Raw genomic sequence first — 18,695 nt, 5'->3', positions numbered from 1 at the left:
GGATTAGTTATACATGGTGTGTACGTCTCCGAGAAAATCTTTGTGCAGTTGGTCTAAGCTTTGATTTTGGTGTCTACTCTTAAGGTGGAACATAGCAATCTCTTGCATACCGCTTGGAACGTGTGTACAATATTTTTACCTGTGTATGTATATTTTTTACTATAAAATATTAATGCAGTAAATATGCGACATTTCATTTATACACCACCACTAAATATTTTATTTCAATACAACAGTATCAATCGTAATAAAATGTAGCATTAAGTATACTTACAGCAGAGTCAGTGAAACGAAACCAAAGCTTCATTGATAAAGTATCAGGATTAAAGAGAGCAAATCATGCTTATTCAAAGTTTTGTTAGTCAGCTAAATCAGATGGCCCTGTACTGCGCCATGTTTTGTCTAGCTAGATAAATTTCGACTTCACCACAGACCTATCATATTAGACTCCGCTTTCGCTTCCAGAAAATGTGCCAAGCGATATAGCTCGAGGCCAGTCTAATAAAACATGGTCTTCTCTTCCCAGAGTGACAAGCCTACGTCACAATAACATTGACACTTTATATAGCGCTATCGCATATTATCATATAGCGCTGTCGCATGATGACGGAGTATATTATTATACCATGGCTCGAGGCCGAGGGAGACCTCTGGCCACCTCTGGCCCTATATTATATTTATAATTTTATTATTACTACTCTGTCTGTCACTTTTTAGAAATAAGTGTACATTTTTGACAGTACTTGCTCCTCTTGTATGAAAACTCATTGTCATTGCTTTTGATAACCAGATGACCGGTAACCGCATGAGCTACACAGCGCCATCTACATTAGCTGTCAAAGTTAAAGTACGAATTTGTCTTTACATATTTATAGGCCCCATGCATGCGTGGACTATAGGGGGCAGCATAGGAGCCGTCAGATTTTTGGCGCGAGGCGTAATTGTCGTTTATGCTTCCGAAGTAGCCCACAAGATGGCAGAAACTACTATTCACAAGGAAACTTACCGACGAGAACGGTAGATGGTAGCACTTGCTTTGGCAGTGTACATGTGCACATGTTTCCGATTCAGGCCATAAGATGGCAGACCCTCCAACGCGCACGGTCCCTATACAACTAGCAAAAAACAGAGCTTTGTAATGGCTCGCGGAGGTTTTCTACCTTAACGTACCGAACCGGTTGCTGTCCGGTACGCCTGTCTGTTACAGCTTTTACTTTGTCCTTTAAAAACGTGTCCAGACGACAAAATCAAATTGCCAATATCATCCACACGTAATATACAATTTCATAAGTGCATTACATCCTACACGGTCGCCCAGTACTTTTTGTAAGGAACCCAACTGGCTTTCCTACATAATGTTGGGTCAGCGAGCCAATGTTCTTGAATTTATTTTTGCGTCCACTCCACACAATTGATCGAAAAACTATCCCGTCTGGACACCTACTGGCGGTAATCACGCTGCTCCGCACATAAACTAACACACACAGTTCCACTAGGTACAGCTAGGGTCCAGCATCAGCTCTATCTTGGGTACTGCTCTTCCAAGTTCTCATTAAGACGTGTCAGATGACCAAAACAGCGTGTGCCTATGTTGCACCAAACCTGAGTTCCACTAGGTACAGCCAGGGTTTAGCATCAGCTCTATCTTGGGTACTAATCTCCTAAGTGCTCATCAAGACGAGTCGGATGGCCAAAACAGCGTGTGCCTATGTTGCAACAAACCTGAGTTCCACTACGTACTGCCAGGGTTCAGCATGAGTTCTATCTTGGGTACTGTTCTCCCAAGTGCTCATCATGACGAGTCGGATGTCCAAAATAGCGTGTGTCTATGTTGCATCAAACCTGATCGAGTTCCACTAGGTTCAGCCAGGGTTCAGCATCAGCTCTATCTTGGGTACTACTTTCCTAAGTTCTCATCAAGACGAGTTGCATGACCAAACCATAATGTGCCTTTGTTACACCAAACCTGAGTTCCGCTAGGTACTGCCAGGGTACTGGGTCATTTTGCTGAACTGCACGCCGACGTTTCGATTGGCGTGCAGTTCCCATACAAGTTGCAGTCGGGTTGTAGTCCGTCTGTATCGGCCCTAAGTCACTGAAGTTTGTATTAATTATGCTTATCTTTATTTATAATTTTAGCAGTTCCAAGCAATAGTAACACCAAAGGCGCCATTCATTAATTACGTAAGACAATTTTTGCCAGCTTTTGACCCCCTCCCTCCCCTATGTAAGAAATAATAAGAATAGGCTGACCCCGTCCAGCCACCAATATAATTTATTTTCAAAAAAATATTTTTATGAATGTTTATTTGTACCTGTACAAAGGTACTTGAGCTCGTTTAAGCTAACTCTGCACCGTGTTTGATAGCATAGAGCAAAGAATATAATACTCACTAGGAGGCATAGAGTGTGGAAGTATTATTTTAAACGTCATAATTTCATAGAAATTAAAAAAATATCTCATCTTTGTGATCTTACTTAAGAACTATGAAAACCCCCTCCCACCCCCTTGTAAGAAAAAATAAGATATGTTCGACCCCCCTCCACCCCAAAATCGTCTTACGTAATAAATGAATGGCGCCAAAACTGTATCTCGAACTGAAAATTACCCGATTTAAGTTTGCTAACACAACATGACTGATCATCACATCGTCAGCGTCACAAAACATACGAGTAAATTGACCTCCGCAGTAAATATACAGCAAGATTGATTGTTCTAGTAGGTATTCACAAAAACTTAATTGCTAAAATGGGAATCAAACCAAGTGAAGCGAGGTGGGTTGAATCCAAAATTGTACCCACTTTGGTATTCATCGTTGTTAATAGCGTAAGCGCCATCGACATTATTGAACTTGAAAACACCACATAGGTATCGTATTGTCTGAATACCCACAACACAAGCCTTCTTAAGTAGTCAATTTGTATAAGAATGTCCAATATTTATTTATTTATTTATATATTACTATTACTAACGCCATCTGTTAGAGAAAGAAATAATTAACATTAGCACGAATGTTAATTCATCATTTTGCCAACAGATGGCGCTAGTAGTAATACAAAGTGTTATTTCTTTATTTTATTTTTTTAGGTTTATAAAATGATATTTTTATGTTTGATAACACATCTAGACATGAATTTAAATTACTATGTTAAATTTCAAACCTAACAGTGCAGTAGTTTTTCCGTAAAGTGTACCACAAGAATGCATAGTTCGTCGATTAGTGATAGGGCTCGCTTCGCTCGCCCTAATTAATGATTTTTGGCGAAACTGACCGTGCGAATTCTTTTGAATAGGAAATATAGTAGTGTGTAACAATTGAGTGAAGTTTTGATCCCCAGCGGAATATTACACAACAACCGTACGCGTGGAGGATAGGTATTCGGTCCTTTAAAAAAGGTTCTTAATAGGGTTGGCAACGCGCATGTGATACCCCTGAAATTGCTTGTGTCCACCGCTAGCCACCATGCAGGTCGTACGTCGATAGCCGGGTCCACACAGAGCAAGCATACGCTCAGCTACGTCCGAAATTGCCTCGCGCGTATGCTCGCTCTGTGTGGACCCGGCTGATAGCAGTGATAGCCACCACTTTGGTATAATAAAAATACGATTTAAATAGAGATAATTTAATATGGGTTTACAATAACTTAAAGTACTTAAACAAATAACATATAAATCACAGTCACGACTCAGGATCAGAGTCCTCAGCCAATATGGTGCCTTGTAAAGAAGTAATATCTATAGTTTGTTCAAAACACCTTTTGAACACTTTCCGCACAAATGCTACTGCTGTAGGCGAGGGTGGAATAACATCACAGTCCATATTATCTAGCTGGTTGTTATTTATTATACTCTTTTCTTTGGCTGCATTCACTTCTGCATGCTCTTCAGGAATGTCAATAAAATTGAAGAGATGCGAGTCTTCCTCTAAACATTTGGATATGTCAGTATTAGATTTAGTTAAATTTGGTTTCTTTCTTGCTGATCCATGACTCGTGTTCACGTCTTTCCTCTTGTTTCTGTCTGTACGTGTGGTGTTCTGAGTGGTAGTTTGAGAGCCACTGTCAGCCTTGGAGGTGGCAAGAACGAAATGCGCCTCAAATGTAGCGCCATTATGGACAATAAACACAACTGGTCGGCCAGTAGTTTCAAAATGTATTTGGATTGGCAGATTTAAAGCTTCAGCAAATGCTAGCAATGCTTTAAATTCTTTTAAAGTAAATGTGATCATTGTGTCTGCTCCTATGGTGTAACTATCGAATTCTGCAGGTTTTAACATAACTTGTGTCCGAATCACTTTGGTAAGGTCTCCAACAGTGTCTATATAGTTACGGAGAAGCATATTCTGTGGACTTACTTCTAGAGTTACCTGGTCATCTGAATTTTGGAAATTACTTAATGCTTCAGAGAGTATTTTCTGCGGAGATGTTATTCTGAAACATTACAAGGTTAAAGTATGAATAAGAGCCTAGAATAAAACATAAAAATGTATGGACCAAAACATCTAGTTTTAAGTAAGGTGAACATAAACTTCTTTTTAAATGCTGTTACCTCTATCATTCACAAATCTATTAAAAACATCTCTAATTCGGTACATGGTGGGAAGAAGTTGATAACTCGAGATATAAAATCAAAGCAATTTGAACTTAACATAAAAATACATAAGGTTTAGATTTATTCCATTTTCCTGCCAGTTATCAACTTCTTCCCGCCATACATAATTATCCAAAATGATTACTCATTTAAATTACATTACATATCAATCTATGGATTACTTGTGTTAATTTAAATTTAGGGTTAGTTGCAACAAACCATCCGGCAGCATTCAAATGTTTGCTGATTGTTGTTGATGTCATCAACTGCGGTTAGATCAACTGGTCCTTAGTCATGAATCTAGTATTTAACTGGATCAGGCATGAGGGGTGGGGGGGAAATGACTGAACGGGATAGTCTAATGTATCTTTCAGTAGGAGTAGCAGCGAAAGTGCTATTATTGTTTGTCCTTGTCACAGTCTCGCTTTTTTTTTATTCCCCACTGTAAATTTAGTATGGATTATGGTGGGCAACAAATAAATTCGACCAATAATAGTGTCGCATTGCATATGTTTTGTCCCTCACGGACGCACGCGTATAGCACATCTATAGGATCCTACCATTTATGTCCTTAGTAGAAATTTCTAATGTAATATAAAAACTTTAAAAAATTTTAGGAGAAAGGAACAAATTGTGTGGTTGTTACCTGTTTGGAACTAAATCCTTAGTGTACACTGCTTGCATTGCCTTACAGTCTAATATTGAGATGAAATGGGTCTTGACAATCCCATGCTTGCATCTCAGCTGAAAAATCAGCTTACAAGACTCTGGGTCCAGTTTAATCTCTAAATTCTCTACTTGCTTGTCCATATGAGTTGGGGATTTAAACGTGTGTAAGGCAGATTTCATTGAGATTTTACACTTTAGTCCCTCATTATCTTCAGTAGAGTAGTAATTGTAGTTAAAATAAGAAAAGAAGTTTTTGTTAAACTTTACAACAGCGTAAGCAGATTCAGCTGCGTTCAGTGTCCTTAGCATTACACAGTCCGCGAGTGATTCAAGGTAGAGTTCGTCTCCAAATCTTGCTAAAGCGTGAACAGTCCTCCCTAAAACTAAATACAAATTTCACTTTAGAATAAATAGAGAATTTATAACATTTTTGGTAGACGTTTAATACAAATTACTGACCTTTTACATTTGGCCCTGGTACGTGACATTTCATCGTGTTTGTTGTTGTCTATTTACATTCATAAATTCGGAAAATATTCGCGAAATGATTGTACTATACCGCGGTAAACAGCGGTAAATTTTATGACAGATTTGACTGACAGTTCCATTTTTTTTAAACTTTGACAACTTTAAGAATATTTAAGTCAATGACAAAACCGTTGATCATTGTTATGTTATGACTTTACCATCGTCATAAATTATATTCTTTGGTCATAAACGTCTCAGAAAACGCGTCTGTCATAGGCAAAGGGTCTACCCTACTCTTTGGTCTACCGCGAAATTCAAAATTCGTTATCTGTCTCTCTATTGCTCGAATATGCAAGAGTTTCGATTATCGACTTTCGCGGTATGATGACTTGCGCATCCACCTGCTAGAGTCTGTGCGGAAAGAGAAGAGTCGTGGGATTTGAGGGCGCGCCAGTGCTATTTTATGGTTTTTGCTATGCTGACAACACTTCCCTTTTGTTCCGGTTTTTTACCACGGCTTACTAAACGGAGCCTGGTGGGGTGGTGTCGGCTCGTCAACTCAATCCTCTGATTTAGCGCAGGCACTAGTTTTCTTTTTAAAACACACTCTTGTTTTTATGTCTCAGATACTAAAAAGTGACAGTGCGATTGACAAAACTGCTAAAACTAGTTAAGAATCTGCCCAATACAACTGTAATTTTAGTACCAAACAAGATAGTCTCATTTATGTACTGCCTAATCTGTGCAGTCCAACAGTTATTTTAATACAAAACCGGGTAGATCGGGTAGAAATTGGGCAATAGAACTGTAATTTTACTATCTGGGATATATTTCACCCATTGTAAACTTGACTTGTAATGTGTGTGTACCTACATTATTAATAATAAATATGAATATGAATAAAAATAGTGCATAAGTAGGTAGGCCTTATTGGGATATGTTCGGTTCTCTCATCACATGATATTTTACTTCGCCGAAAAGTCAGTGCTAAATGAAATATAATTTCGTAACTAATAGAACCTAGTACAACTTACAAATAAAGAAATATTTTAGTTGAAAAAGTTTTATTCAGAACCTAGTAAACGAACTTACAAATAAAGAAATATTTTATTAGAAAAAGTTTTATTCTTTGTAATCGAAGTCTGAATTAAAATATTCAATGTCACTTATGTTTGAGCTAGCTTCAGAACAACCAGGGACACTCATAGAACTACCTTCATCTGAACTGGATGTGCTTGAATCCGGCACGTAGATTACGAATTGTTGCATATCACCTACTTAGCGGTCTTTTATTCGAGATACCGTAGGTACTTTTACACAATCCTGAAAAAAATATTACATATAAATATGCATAAAATGGCAAGTATCAAGACTATTTGTCAGTTATTTTAAAGATCATGAATGACTTGCATATTTATGAAAATTTATATATTTTGAATGAATATACTTACCGATTATGTACCGGAGACAAGTTACTTAGGGGGCTTATTAAATAGGTAATTATTTAATATTAAATACAACATCAATACCCGTGAATATCGGAAACACGTTCCGCGACTTTTTGTAAGTCGATAGTCGGCTTTTAGCCGTTTTCTTCCCGCTGACAAAACCGAACAATGTTAAATATAATTTTCCTTGTGGTTTTATGTACGGTTTTATCGTGTTTTTAAAATATTTTAAGCATGAAACTTGCGGTTTTTGTTAATAAAAATATACAATGACAGAAGTTTGTTTACTTTTTACAAGACAGGTGTCAAAGGTTTGATTGCCATATAAAATTTAAAATGTTAGTTCCCGTTTCTGCCACGACTCTTCTCTTTCCGCACAGACTCTAGGGAGAAAATAAAATAAAACCGGCCAAGTGCGAGTCGGACTCGCGCACGAAGGATTCCGTACCATTACGCAAAAACCGGCAAAAAAATCACGTTTGTTGTATGGGAGCCCCACTTAAATATGGATTTTGTTGTTTTTAGTATTTTTTGTTGTTATAGCGGCAACAGAAATACATCATCTGTGAAAATTTCAACTGTCTTGCTATCACGGTTCATGAGATACAGCCTAGTGACAGACGGACAGAGTAGTCTTAGTAATAGGGTCTCGTTTTTTTACCCATCGGGTACGGAACCCTAAAAACAACGTTATCCTGCTGGGCAAATAAACCAAATATCTGGCAATACAAAATTTATTCATGTTCATTGATTCTTAATAAAATAGGCTTTAAACGCAGGGTCATCTTTTAAGAACTCGAAGTTCTCAATGGTGGTGTTTGAGAGATGCCAGGCCGCCAGCAGGTGGCAGGCGCCCGGCGGGTCGGCGTCGCAGTACTCGCGGGGTACACGCGCCGCGGCGCCGGGGTAGTATACGTACTCGGAGAGTACCCGGACTCCGCATTCTACGACGTTGTCTTCCAAGCTTCGCACTACACCTGTAAATTTATAATGAGGTAAGTACGTACAAGTGGGTCGCTACCTACGTTAGGGGCTAATGCAATTATTTATAATTATTTACGTTAAAAAATACTAAAAAGGTGCGTTGTAAGAACGGGTCGGGTGAAGAGCGAATAATTAATATCTATAAAAACTACAGCGTTCAGGCTGCCGTTACACTGAGGTGGAGATATGAGAGGACACGTGCAGGAATCAACTAATAATTAATAAACCAGCTGGTTGTAATCCAGCTGACCAGAGAAAACATGTGGATTACAACCAAAGCACGTCTCCTCTCATCTCCGCTCATCTGCCTCAGTGAAAAGGCAGCCTTACTCACACGTTTGATAGTATCAGTAGACTTATTTGCGTGGCAATATATTAACTTACCATCAGTACCGTCTTTACCATAAGGGCACACGGGGCCCGTTCCCAGGGCCCCAATCCTCAGGGGCCCCCGAAAGACAGACAGTAACAGTAACGTATATTTGATTACCTATTACCCATAATAAATAGAGAAGATCATAGTATAAATATGTTAGTTTGATTCGCTTTCTTTACTTTCCAAAAGGGCCCCAAATTCTTATGTGCCCTTGCCCCAGTATAGTTTAAGACGGCCCTGCTTACCATTTTTGCAAGTGTCATTGATAACCGTTCTAGGCACGCTCAGGTACCGATCCAGCGTAGAGTTGAAGTTACTCTTCAAGCAAAGAAAGTCGTCCTCCGCGTACTCCGACCGCCGTCGTATCGGGATCGTCTCGTACTTGGTGACTGAGTTGAACACGCACGGGTCTGGCTTCGTCGGAGTCTGAGGGAATTTCGATGAATGAATTAATTATGTCCAGAAACATATTTCCATATAAGGGCATTGGTTAGACCAAGAAAAGTCTGCAGCAATTTTGATGCAAGTGTTATTTATACGTCATAATTTCATAGAAGTTTGACATAAACAGTTTTTTTTTAATTAACATCACATTAGTGGTACATTTGAACATAGATTTAATAATGTGTATTTAAGGCGTATCCAGATTAGGGGCTATTCATAAATTACGTCATTTCAAATTAGGGGGGGGGGGGTCTGGACATCGGATGACGGTAGCACGACGTAGGAGGAAACGGGGTCATTCGAAGCATGATTTTTGGATGATTTTAGGGGGGGGGGGGGTCCAAAATCGATGACGAAATTTATGGATAGCCCCTTAGTCAATTTTTCGCCAATCTGATTCAATTGCCCGATCGAATCAGGAGGTGCGCACGCAAATACCAATTTGGCTCGCCGAATTCAACCGCCGATAATGACCGATATTACCGATAAAATGAAGTGCGGACGCAAGAATACCAATTTGTGAGGCCAATTTTCGTTCTGGGGCATTTTTTCAATTTAGAGGGCTCTAATATCACCATAAACCTAAAATTGGAGATTGACGCCAAATTCATTTCTGATCGAATCGACCGATTTGATCAGTCCCGTCTGGATAACACTTTAGTCTAAGCATTTGAACATAAAATCTTAAAAACCTTTAAAACTAAATAAAATTATTGGGCGGAGTATCGGTGGCAAATTTCACACAAAAGGTATGGAGTCGTTTTTATAATTATTATTTTAGGCTTGAATAATAAAATTATTCATTTACCTAATGTACTTAGTATGGTACCTACTCGTAAATTGGAAGTAAGTACTTAACATTTATTTTCATAAATCGATTTCAGGAACACCTAAATGTTATGTCGTAAATGTTTTGGGTTATTTTTCAATTTCTTTTAACAAAGTCACCATTCATCGATATAATATTTTTTACCATATGCAACCTTTCTTTTCAAAAAGTTACTAATTTACAAATTTATGAGACATTTAGAAACTAATTATTTGACATTGTCAATTTAGACAGCTGCTTTACATCTATATTATCTGAATTATTATTGCGTCGGCTAAATATTTAAAACCGAAAAATATCAAGATGAATAAGCCATGTGAAGCAACAATTCTGCGGATGATAGAACCGTACGAAAATCTTATATATAATGAAGAAGAATATGTAGCATTCACTGTATTTCTTGCTCAGTGGATTTAAAGCAGTTGAAAAAATATAATGTCGAAAAACCAAATTAATTGTGGAAACCAAAATGGCACCTTTGCCTATGATTTATGCGTTTTCCTTATAGCGTGTAACATCCCATGGAAAAGAGTTAACCATCCAGAATTTAAAAAGTTCTTTGGAAAATACTTAGATAAAGGCATAAAACTTCCCGAAGAAAGTGTTTTGAGAAAATACTATCTTACCAGAATATACAATGCGACCGTCAAGAAAATACGAAATATATTTTTCGATTCCAATTTATGGCTTGCGGTGGATGAGACTCTTGATAATTTCGGTAATTGCGTAGTAACTGTAATTATAAAATCACTTGATGATGCTTTACAAAGGCCATATTTGTTAGCGTGTAAAGTCGTTAGTACTGTAAACGCGAACTCAATTGCAGCGGTGGTTGACGAAAGCTTGAATTTTTTGTGGGAGGATAATTTTACAGATAATATGAACAAGTTTTTAATATTCTGTTCGGATAGCGCAGCGTACATGCTTGCTGTCGGCAAGATTTTGAAGAAAAAGTACACTAAAGTACGCCACGTAACTTGTTTCGCTCATGGACTACACACTTACACAGAGTCGCGGAGCAGATAAGATCTGAACATAAATTGGTCAATTCTTTAATATCTAATGTCAAGAAGATTTTTTTAAAATCACCACACCGCGTCCGATTTTTCAGGGACCATGCGCAGAATGTGCCTTTACCGCCGGAACCCATTATCACTCGTTGGGGCACCTGGTTAAATGCAAGTTTTTACTACGATAGATATTTTGACGTGATTAAAAATGTTGTGATGCAATTGAACAGTAAAGAAGCTATTGCCATTAGAAAAGCCCAGAAGTTGTTTGAAAATGAAAATTTAAAAAACGAGTTAAGCTTTATAAAAAGTTGTTACGAAATTATACCTGAATCGATAGAAAAATTAGAATGCACTAAAATTCCGATAGAAGAAAGTTTTCTGGTAATAGATATAGTTAGGAGTATTTTAAGCCTCCAAGGAAGTGAAACCGTGCGAAATAAACTCGAATTGGTTCTAGATAGAAACCCAGATGCTGACGAATTAAGGAATATGATTACAATGGAAAATTATAAACAAGTCCTTAAACATGCAACCATGACATCGGTAGATGTAGAGCGATCGTTTTCCACTCATAAATGGATCTTCAATAAATTAAGAAACCGATTCACTCCGAAAAACCAGGAACATGTGGCCATAGTCCAGTCATTTTATAACATGGATACGCACTTAAGTGTAGATTGTGAGGAGGACCTCGAACACATAATTCCAGTCCTCAATTGTAATTGAATGGTCTTGAAAATAATATATCGTTTGGCAGGTATAACTTCTTAGTCTAGTATTTAGTACCTAATGATAATGTTTTGATAAGAAAACATATTATTATGTATTATAGATATTAACAACATATTACATTATATTTGTATGCTCGTAAGATAATTTCTATAAGTTCCTATAAATTATTATGCAAAATTAATCATTTATTCGTTATTTATTTAATCATAAGAATACTTAGGCGACTCCATACCTTTTGTGTGAAATTTGCCACCGATACTCCGCCCTCTAAAAATTATGTTAACATACAAACAAAACAGCGTGATGTTAAAAAAGGGCTCGACTCAGCATGATGTTACAGTAAATTTACTGCAACATCATGCTGACCGTTGGACCTTGGTTGGACCCTATTAATAAAGAACCTATTAGAAAAGAGGTAAATAAAATATATGACGGAACGGAGCACAGAGTGCAAGTTATAAAAATACTAGCTTTTGCCCGCGACTTCGTCAGCGTGGAATTAGTGACAGCAACTAAAGTAGGTATAGCGCCTGGATAATGCTAATAGCAATCATTCAATTCGCGCATTGCCTACTTAAATTATTAGGCAATTCATTAACTCTTTCAATTCCACCCCCATTTGCACTCTCTTCAGGGATGATTTCCGACATTAAAACTAACCTATGTCCTTCCCCGGGACTCAGACTATCTCTATACCAAATTTCAACTAAATCGGTTCAGCGGCTTAAGCGTGAAGAGGTAACAAACAGACAGACAGACACACTTTCGCTTTTATAATATTAGTATGGATTATAAATTGTTTGTACCATTTGGTGTTGAAACTCTAGGTCCATGGGGTCCCAGCGCGCATAAGTTGTTCGCAGAAATCGCGAAGCGTTTGGTTGACGTAACTGGTGACCGAAGAGCTGGCGGCTACCTCGCACAACGTATCAGCATTGCGATACAGCGAGGAAATGCCGCCAGCATCCTTGGTACAATGCCTCAAGGGCCTATTTTAGATTTAAGCTAGTTATTAATTTCGTTTAGTAGTACCACTGTATATATATTGTATGTAAATAAATGTTTTCGAGTATGGATTATACTTTTGTTACCAATATCAACTTCTTGCCTGATGCTATTTCTATTGCACGTGTATAATTATTTTGCTGAACCGCCCAGTCAATGTTACGCTGCGTCTTACGTAAGCGAACAACTCGCGAACACGACGCGGCGGGCCCAAGGCGTTCGCGTTCGCAACGACATCACCCACGTAGGACACTTCTATAGGTATCAAAGGATTGATTCACCCCGCGCCGCATCGCTTCGCTTCGCGTTCGCGTGTTGTTCCCCTACGTAGTACGCTGCGTTACTGTGCGAGTGTGACAGTGACTGTCACCAATCACCATCACCCATGGACACACCACAAGTGCGTTGCCGAAATTTAATGGGAGTTCGCTCTTTTGTTGAAGGTTTGAAGGTCTTATCGGTCCGGAAATACCGCGGGCGACGAGTCCTGACCTTACCCAACTTACTGGAATTAAGGTCTCTTGAAACATTGGGACATTAACCTTAGGTTTTATTGACATAATTGATTAAATACAACTTATCTTTGGGGAATGCGATAGATATAGGTAATACCTACTCGTACTTACGTCACTGTCATTCGGTTGATATATATCGTGTATCAATTCATTGATTAAGATAATTATAATTAAAGTAGGTAAAGTGCGCGCAAAATGGTAACAGAATTAGATGGATTTGTGATTCACTCGGTGGCAAAATTTGGGTTAAAACCCCTCGTGCCTTGAAACCCTCGCAACGCTCAAGATTCCACTTTTCGAATTCAATTTTGGAATCGTTCGCTTGCTCGGGTATCAATATTAGCACGAGAGGTTAAACAACAACTTTGCCCCCTTGTACAACAAATAAGAGCTGTTTCCCACTGACGTCCAGTTTTTTGCGGGTACGATTTTCTGCAGGATCCCGTTTTAGTAGTATCATAGACTAGGAATCCTCTAGACGGAGTTTAGAGCAATTATTTCATGAAACCGATGCTGCCAAAAATACGTGGGTGCGGGGGACGAGGTGAGCGAGGTCCCGTGCCGTGATTGGTCCGTTCAAAGACACGGACGTCACACAAAGATACTTTCGACTTGAAAATGGAGTAAAACTAGTCGTATTTGTGGCAGAGGGGGTAGCGCTACTATGCTCAGTCTGGAGGATGTCTTGTCTGTGAGTAGTATGCGTGCAGTATCCCGCAAACAGAATGCTCGTGTAAATGTTACTATATGTGGCGTTATCTATGAAAAGGGACCTTATTGTCGATGGCGCTTATGCCATTATTAACGATGCTCCGATATAAATACAACGCGGCGCGACGCTGTGCGGCGTAAGCGCCATCGATAATAAGGTCCCTTTTCATGAATAATGCCCCATATTAGCACGTTACTTAGAACGATTCCATATTAGAACGTAACTATTGCTACTTTTGATGCGAGGCCACACAATTTGAGTAGGTAGATGAAGTAGGTATAGATGGTCAAGCAAATCTTGTCAGTAGAAAAGGCGCGAAATTCAAATTTTCTATGAGACGATATCCCTTCGCGCCTACATTTTTCAAATTTGCCGCCTTATTTTTACGGACAAGATCTGCTTGACCATCTATATCTATGTTAATGGGTTGAATCAAACGACGCACGTGGGGCCCCCAGTCCCGTATTACGAGAGCTGAAGCAGCCCCTGGCAGTTTGTCCACACACCGTCGCGGACGAGGTATACAGCGTATGTCCTGTAACTACAGACACTGATAGTACCTCAACACCGACGCACGTGGGGCCCGTAGTCCCGTACGAGAGCTGAAGCAGCCCCTGGCAGTTTGTCCACACACCGTCGCGGACGAGGTATACAGCGTATGTCCTGTAACTACAGACACTGATAGTGCCTCAACACCGACGCACGTGGGGCCCTCTGTCCCGTACGAGAGCTGAAGCAGCCCCTGGCAGTTTGTCCACACACCGTCGCGGACGAGGTATACAGCGTATGTCCTGTCACTACAGACAACTGCAGTACCTACCTCAACACCGACGCACGTGGGGCCCGCTGTCCCGTACGAGAGCTGAAGCAGCCCCTGGCAGCTCGCCCAAGCGCCGTCGCGGATGAGGTATGAGCGCGGCGCCCTTGACAGCGTATGGACTGTCACCACCGATACACCTGACCTGTGGAAAAACAACGTTCAGTAAGGAGACTAGGTTCACTTAAATAAAGTGCGTTTCATCAACACGCATCCAAAAAAATTTCTGAAAGTTTGACCCTTTTATGCAACACGCGCGTCCTTTAGTTTTTTTATGGTAAATGTCCCAGTGGATGACAGCTACCCATATGTTTCCTGGACGCTGTTATCAAGGACTTTGATTTCTGTGCCTCTTGATACCTTGTCACAGTGACAAATAAACGAGAACCAACTTTCATATTGATAATACGAAATACCTTTAAATAAAAAAGCTGCTTCCATATTGATGGTCACTGTGACAAGGTATGAAGTGAAAGAAATTCATTGCGTAAGTTCGCGTTCCTTAAACTTCTCAAATTAAACTTCATCAGTCTGTTTCTTGGTTTCCTTACCTTCCTTTGGCAATAGTATCTTTCAGCGTAGCTTCCCGTTCGCTTAACAAAGCTATTTTTTCTCGAAGCTTCGCAGCGAGTTCCTTCGCGAGGCTCAGCGCGGCCTCCAACTTCGCCTGAAGCGTCGGCGTAGACACGTAGCTACCCAGTTCGGGAGCTTCGTTGCTCTCGTTGGTCTTCGTCAGCGTTTTTGGGAGCTCTTGGTTGGGAATTTGTAGCTCTTGATCTTCATACTGTTTCAGGTCGGCGTCGTAATTCAATCGAGCGTTAATATCTTTACTGCAAAGGACGTTAATTTGAAAAAGTTTAGTAGAGTTAAGTACCCAGTAATGGACAAGGACCCAATAAGTAACGGTACCGGTAATTAACTCTCTAAGTGCATGACATAGTTTTTTATTTATTCTAACTGCCATATATGGCTTCGTATGAACTAGAGAGGCTGGTAATAAACTAGGACCCTATTCACACTTATTTTTAAGAAAGTTCATTAGTCGGGGAAACCAATTAATATTAAATAATATTGCTGGCGTTGTATAAATTAGGAGTTTAAGCGGTTGCATTGAGTACCTATACTTTCGTCTGACAAGGACATAAAAAGGTACCTATATATAGTATAGTTAGACCAAGCTAGTTGGCAGCGATTTTGATAGCACAGACTATGCAAGTGTTATTTTAAACGTCATAATTTCATAGAAGTTTGACGTTTAAACTAACACTTGCACAATAAAAAATATAAACAGTCTGTTCTATCAAAATCGCTGCCAACTTAGCTTGGTCTAACTCTATATTATTTCCATTTCCATGTTCCTCTCAGCAGAAAGTGCCTGACGAAAAGATAGATGATATAAAGCCCTTAATCGTAGATATGTATAGCGAGCAGCAAAATTGCATAACCACATTATTAATGAATTCATTCATAAAGTGCTCATGCAATTTTGCGGCTGGGTGTACAATGATACCAATTAAATTGCTGAAAAATATACTTAAGTTAAATTTAAATATAGAAACAAACTATATGTAAGAAATAATTGTGTCGCTTAACTTCAAAATCGGGTAAATCCATTCGACCCTCTCAGCAAATATCTACCCTATTTACCTTTTCTTAATACCAATATCGCATAATCTGACAGATGGATTTACCCGAGTTTGAAGTTAAGCGACTCAATTACTTACTAAGACCCGTCCCGGGCTGCACCCGACGCAAAGGTGCCCATCACGCCCGCTGCGTTGCCGCTAGTATAATTAGTTTAGACATTATGTAGGAACGGTCTTAAGTTACTTACACTGATCCAAATTCATCTTGCACTTGCGTCATCCACTCGGAGGCCTATAAAAGTAATCTAGTTTATTTTTTTTACAATTTTGAATCGACAACAACAAAAAATCGGCAAAAACGTGTATGTAGAACATATTTTTAAAGACAAAGAGGTAAAAAAGGCACCCTTGTTAGGTATCTATTCTGACGAACAACAGAGAATGCTAAATCGGAGTGTAACCCAAGTAACATTTTAGTCCTATAATTTTAGTTTTTATCGCTAAAAGCTTGTATAGACGTCGTATTAAGGTTTCAGAGGTGACCACCTGTCGTATAAAAGCGCTTGGCAACACCTCTTTGCTCTATAGTAGCGTTTTTGGGACATATTTATAGCGTTAAAAAGCGCTTTAGAAGTTTTTAAATCCCTATTATATCTCATCGCTGTAAACGTCACAATGACTCTTTTATATCACAAAACTGTTGTATAGTGGTTTTGTTTTTTCTTTTAAAAGACAACAGCGTTATAGTTGAGTTTTTATGTCTTTTATAAACCGAGTTAGATACATAAAGGTAGAAAACGATTACTTGTAAATGATAAATTTGATCTGTAATGGCTACTTATATCTTGCTTATATAAGTTCAGGCCTAAGCCACATAATGTGGTTCCGTACAAAATATTTTTATATTTTAATGAATTGATAAAAAAGACCCCAGTGATATTAGTGACTGTAGGTGAGATTTATCATCAATGATTTAATACAAGCATAAAATCGTGACGGTTTAGATATTTATCGACATCCATTATTAGCACATTTTTTTAACCAATCACACTGAAAAAGGAAACAACAGTAATGACTACATCTAAATTTAAAAAAAAACCTATATCTTTCTAAAGAGTTTGTAGGTGTAACTGGGTCACAGCAAAATTCTTTTGGAACCCTAATTTTAATCATGATGGCGGTGAATATTTCGTCGTAAGTTCTATAGTTAGCCTATAAAAGCGTCGGATTTACTTCTTGACTGTATAGTAGTAACTATGGTGAATATCATAATATTTTATTAAATTATTTTATTAAAAACATAAATAAATCGAAGGGGCATTTAAAATTCCTCATTAAACTAATACTATTCTAACGGTAAAACTTCCGTCCCATATACTTTTTGCACTAAGGACCGAATTATTCGACATCTAAATGGCGCATATTAATATAAAGTCTTTACTTTTCACCATTTTACTTGGTACCGTTTTTGTGAAGTAAACACACAACAAAACCACTCACAACAGTTGATGGAAAACTTGATAGCAAATTTCGTAGTAAAGGAACTATGAATTCTACAATAGTATAAAAAAGCACTATAATACAATTTCAAATACTACTATAGTATAAAACAAGCACTATAATGGAATCTCAAATGCCACTATAGTATAAATTAACACTATAATGGCGTTACTGACAACAAATTAGCACAAAAGTGATCATCACATCACTTTTATAGACCTAAAACGTCACGGCTGACACTGCTACAGGTCTACTATATCACTGAATGGCACATAAGATGCGCCATTTCGGCTTTATACAATCTTCTTTGGTCTTTTATAGGACCTTAGGTGGTATTTGGGAAACGTTCTATCGACTACTATAGAACCACAAATTGTTACTTGGGAATTCCTTAAGTAAGTAAAGTACTTACACTTACCCAGTTACCGCAACAGACATGTAAAACTTGTAAAATTAATATCAACTTATTCGAAAACATTTTTAGCTATTACTCTACTAGCCTCTAGAGAACTAGTTCTTTGGGCTGTCTAGTGTTCAACTGCCACCATTGTGCCGTGTTTACAAAATACATGGAGCGATTAGAGGACCGATCGAAGTACCTCTATTGTTTTCTTGTTTTTGAAAAAGGTCTACCAGGTGGATAGTAAGAGATTAAATTCTATTGTCTTTCGTGGTTTTAGACGGATAGTATTAAACATTGATTAGTGATTAGTGCGATCCGAGTTCAATTCACCGCCTACCTGCAATACGGCCACATCTCAAAATTTATGATTATTGGAGGTTTAAAAATAATAAAGTTGTTTCTTTTAAACATTTTGGTGCCCAAGTGGCTGTATTGCAGACACGGAACGTTTGCTACAATTGCTACTAAACGCGTACTATGCTGAACTCGCATTCAACACTAATCATACATATGGTAGGTACTTAATTGTTTATATGTATAGGATTCCTCCTGTATAAATAAAGTACCTACCTATGTAGACTGTAATATCTCAATGTAAGGGAT

General features: G+C 38.5%; 2 protein-coding genes across 3 annotated transcripts; both read right to left on the bottom strand.

The window, feature by feature from the left end:
* Nucleotides 1-3,608: 3,608 nt before the first annotated feature.
* Nucleotides 3,609-5,815, bottom strand: LOC134800210 (cell cycle checkpoint control protein RAD9A). Its single transcript, XM_063772706.1, has 3 exons — nucleotides 5,720-5,815; nucleotides 5,238-5,643; nucleotides 3,609-4,431 (listed from the first exon to the last, which is right to left on the bottom strand). Exons 1-3 carry the CDS (start codon nucleotides 5,751-5,753, stop codon nucleotides 3,681-3,683), a joined length of 1,191 nt encoding a protein of 396 aa, XP_063628776.1. The 5' UTR covers nucleotides 5,754-5,815; the 3' UTR covers nucleotides 3,609-3,680.
* Nucleotides 5,816-7,894: 2,079 nt separating this feature from the next.
* LOC134799981 (uncharacterized) lies at nucleotides 7,895-18,267 on the bottom strand. 2 transcript variants are annotated; one of them, XM_063772414.1, is made up of 6 exons: nucleotides 18,108-18,267; nucleotides 16,438-16,481; nucleotides 15,155-15,433; nucleotides 14,607-14,748; nucleotides 8,782-8,962; nucleotides 7,895-8,153 (listed from the first exon to the last, which is right to left on the bottom strand). In XM_063772414.1, the coding sequence occupies exons 1-6, from the start codon at nucleotides 18,165-18,167 to the stop codon at nucleotides 7,921-7,923; spliced, it is 939 nt and encodes a 312-aa protein (XP_063628484.1). In that variant the 5' UTR covers nucleotides 18,168-18,267; the 3' UTR covers nucleotides 7,895-7,920. The 2 variants fall into 2 exon arrangements, with proteins under 2 accessions (XP_063628484.1, XP_063628482.1); XM_063772412.1 differs by having other exon boundaries at nucleotides 18,102-18,258.
* Nucleotides 18,268-18,695: the final 428 nt, after the last annotated feature.

The sequence above is a fragment of the Cydia splendana genome, chromosome 19 (genome assembly GCF_910591565.1).
Source record: "Cydia splendana chromosome 19, ilCydSple1.2, whole genome shotgun sequence".
Classification (NCBI taxonomy): Eukaryota; Metazoa; Arthropoda; class Insecta; order Lepidoptera; family Tortricidae; genus Cydia; species Cydia splendana.
The sequence above is the reverse complement of the archived record's forward strand: the minus strand, read 5'-3'. Positions and strand labels throughout refer to the sequence as shown.

Bases quoted from the DNA above. Each gene is read 5' to 3' on its own strand.
- LOC134800210 (XM_063772706.1), bottom strand. From the start codon at position 5,753: ATGAAATGTCACGTACCAGGGCCAAATGTAAAAG. The intron at 5,644-5,719 runs GTCAGTAATTTG...ATTTGTATTTAG, and splicing joins ACCAGGGCCAAATGTAAAAG to TTTTAGGGAGGACTGTTCAC. The intron at 4,432-5,237 runs GTAACAACCACA...GTAATGTTTCAG, and splicing joins AAGGATTTAGTTCCAAACAG to AATAACATCTCCGCAGAAAA.
- LOC134799981 (XM_063772412.1), bottom strand. From the start codon at position 18,167: ATGTTTTCGAATAAGTTGATATTAATTTTACAAGTTTTACATGTCTGT. The intron at 15,434-16,437 runs GTAAGTAACTTA...CGTCCTTTGCAG, and splicing joins CAAGATGAATTTGGATCAGT to TAAAGATATTAACGCTCGAT. The intron at 14,749-15,154 runs GTAAGGAAACCA...GTTTTTCCACAG, and splicing joins GATACTATTGCCAAAGGAAG to GTCAGGTGTATCGGTGGTGA.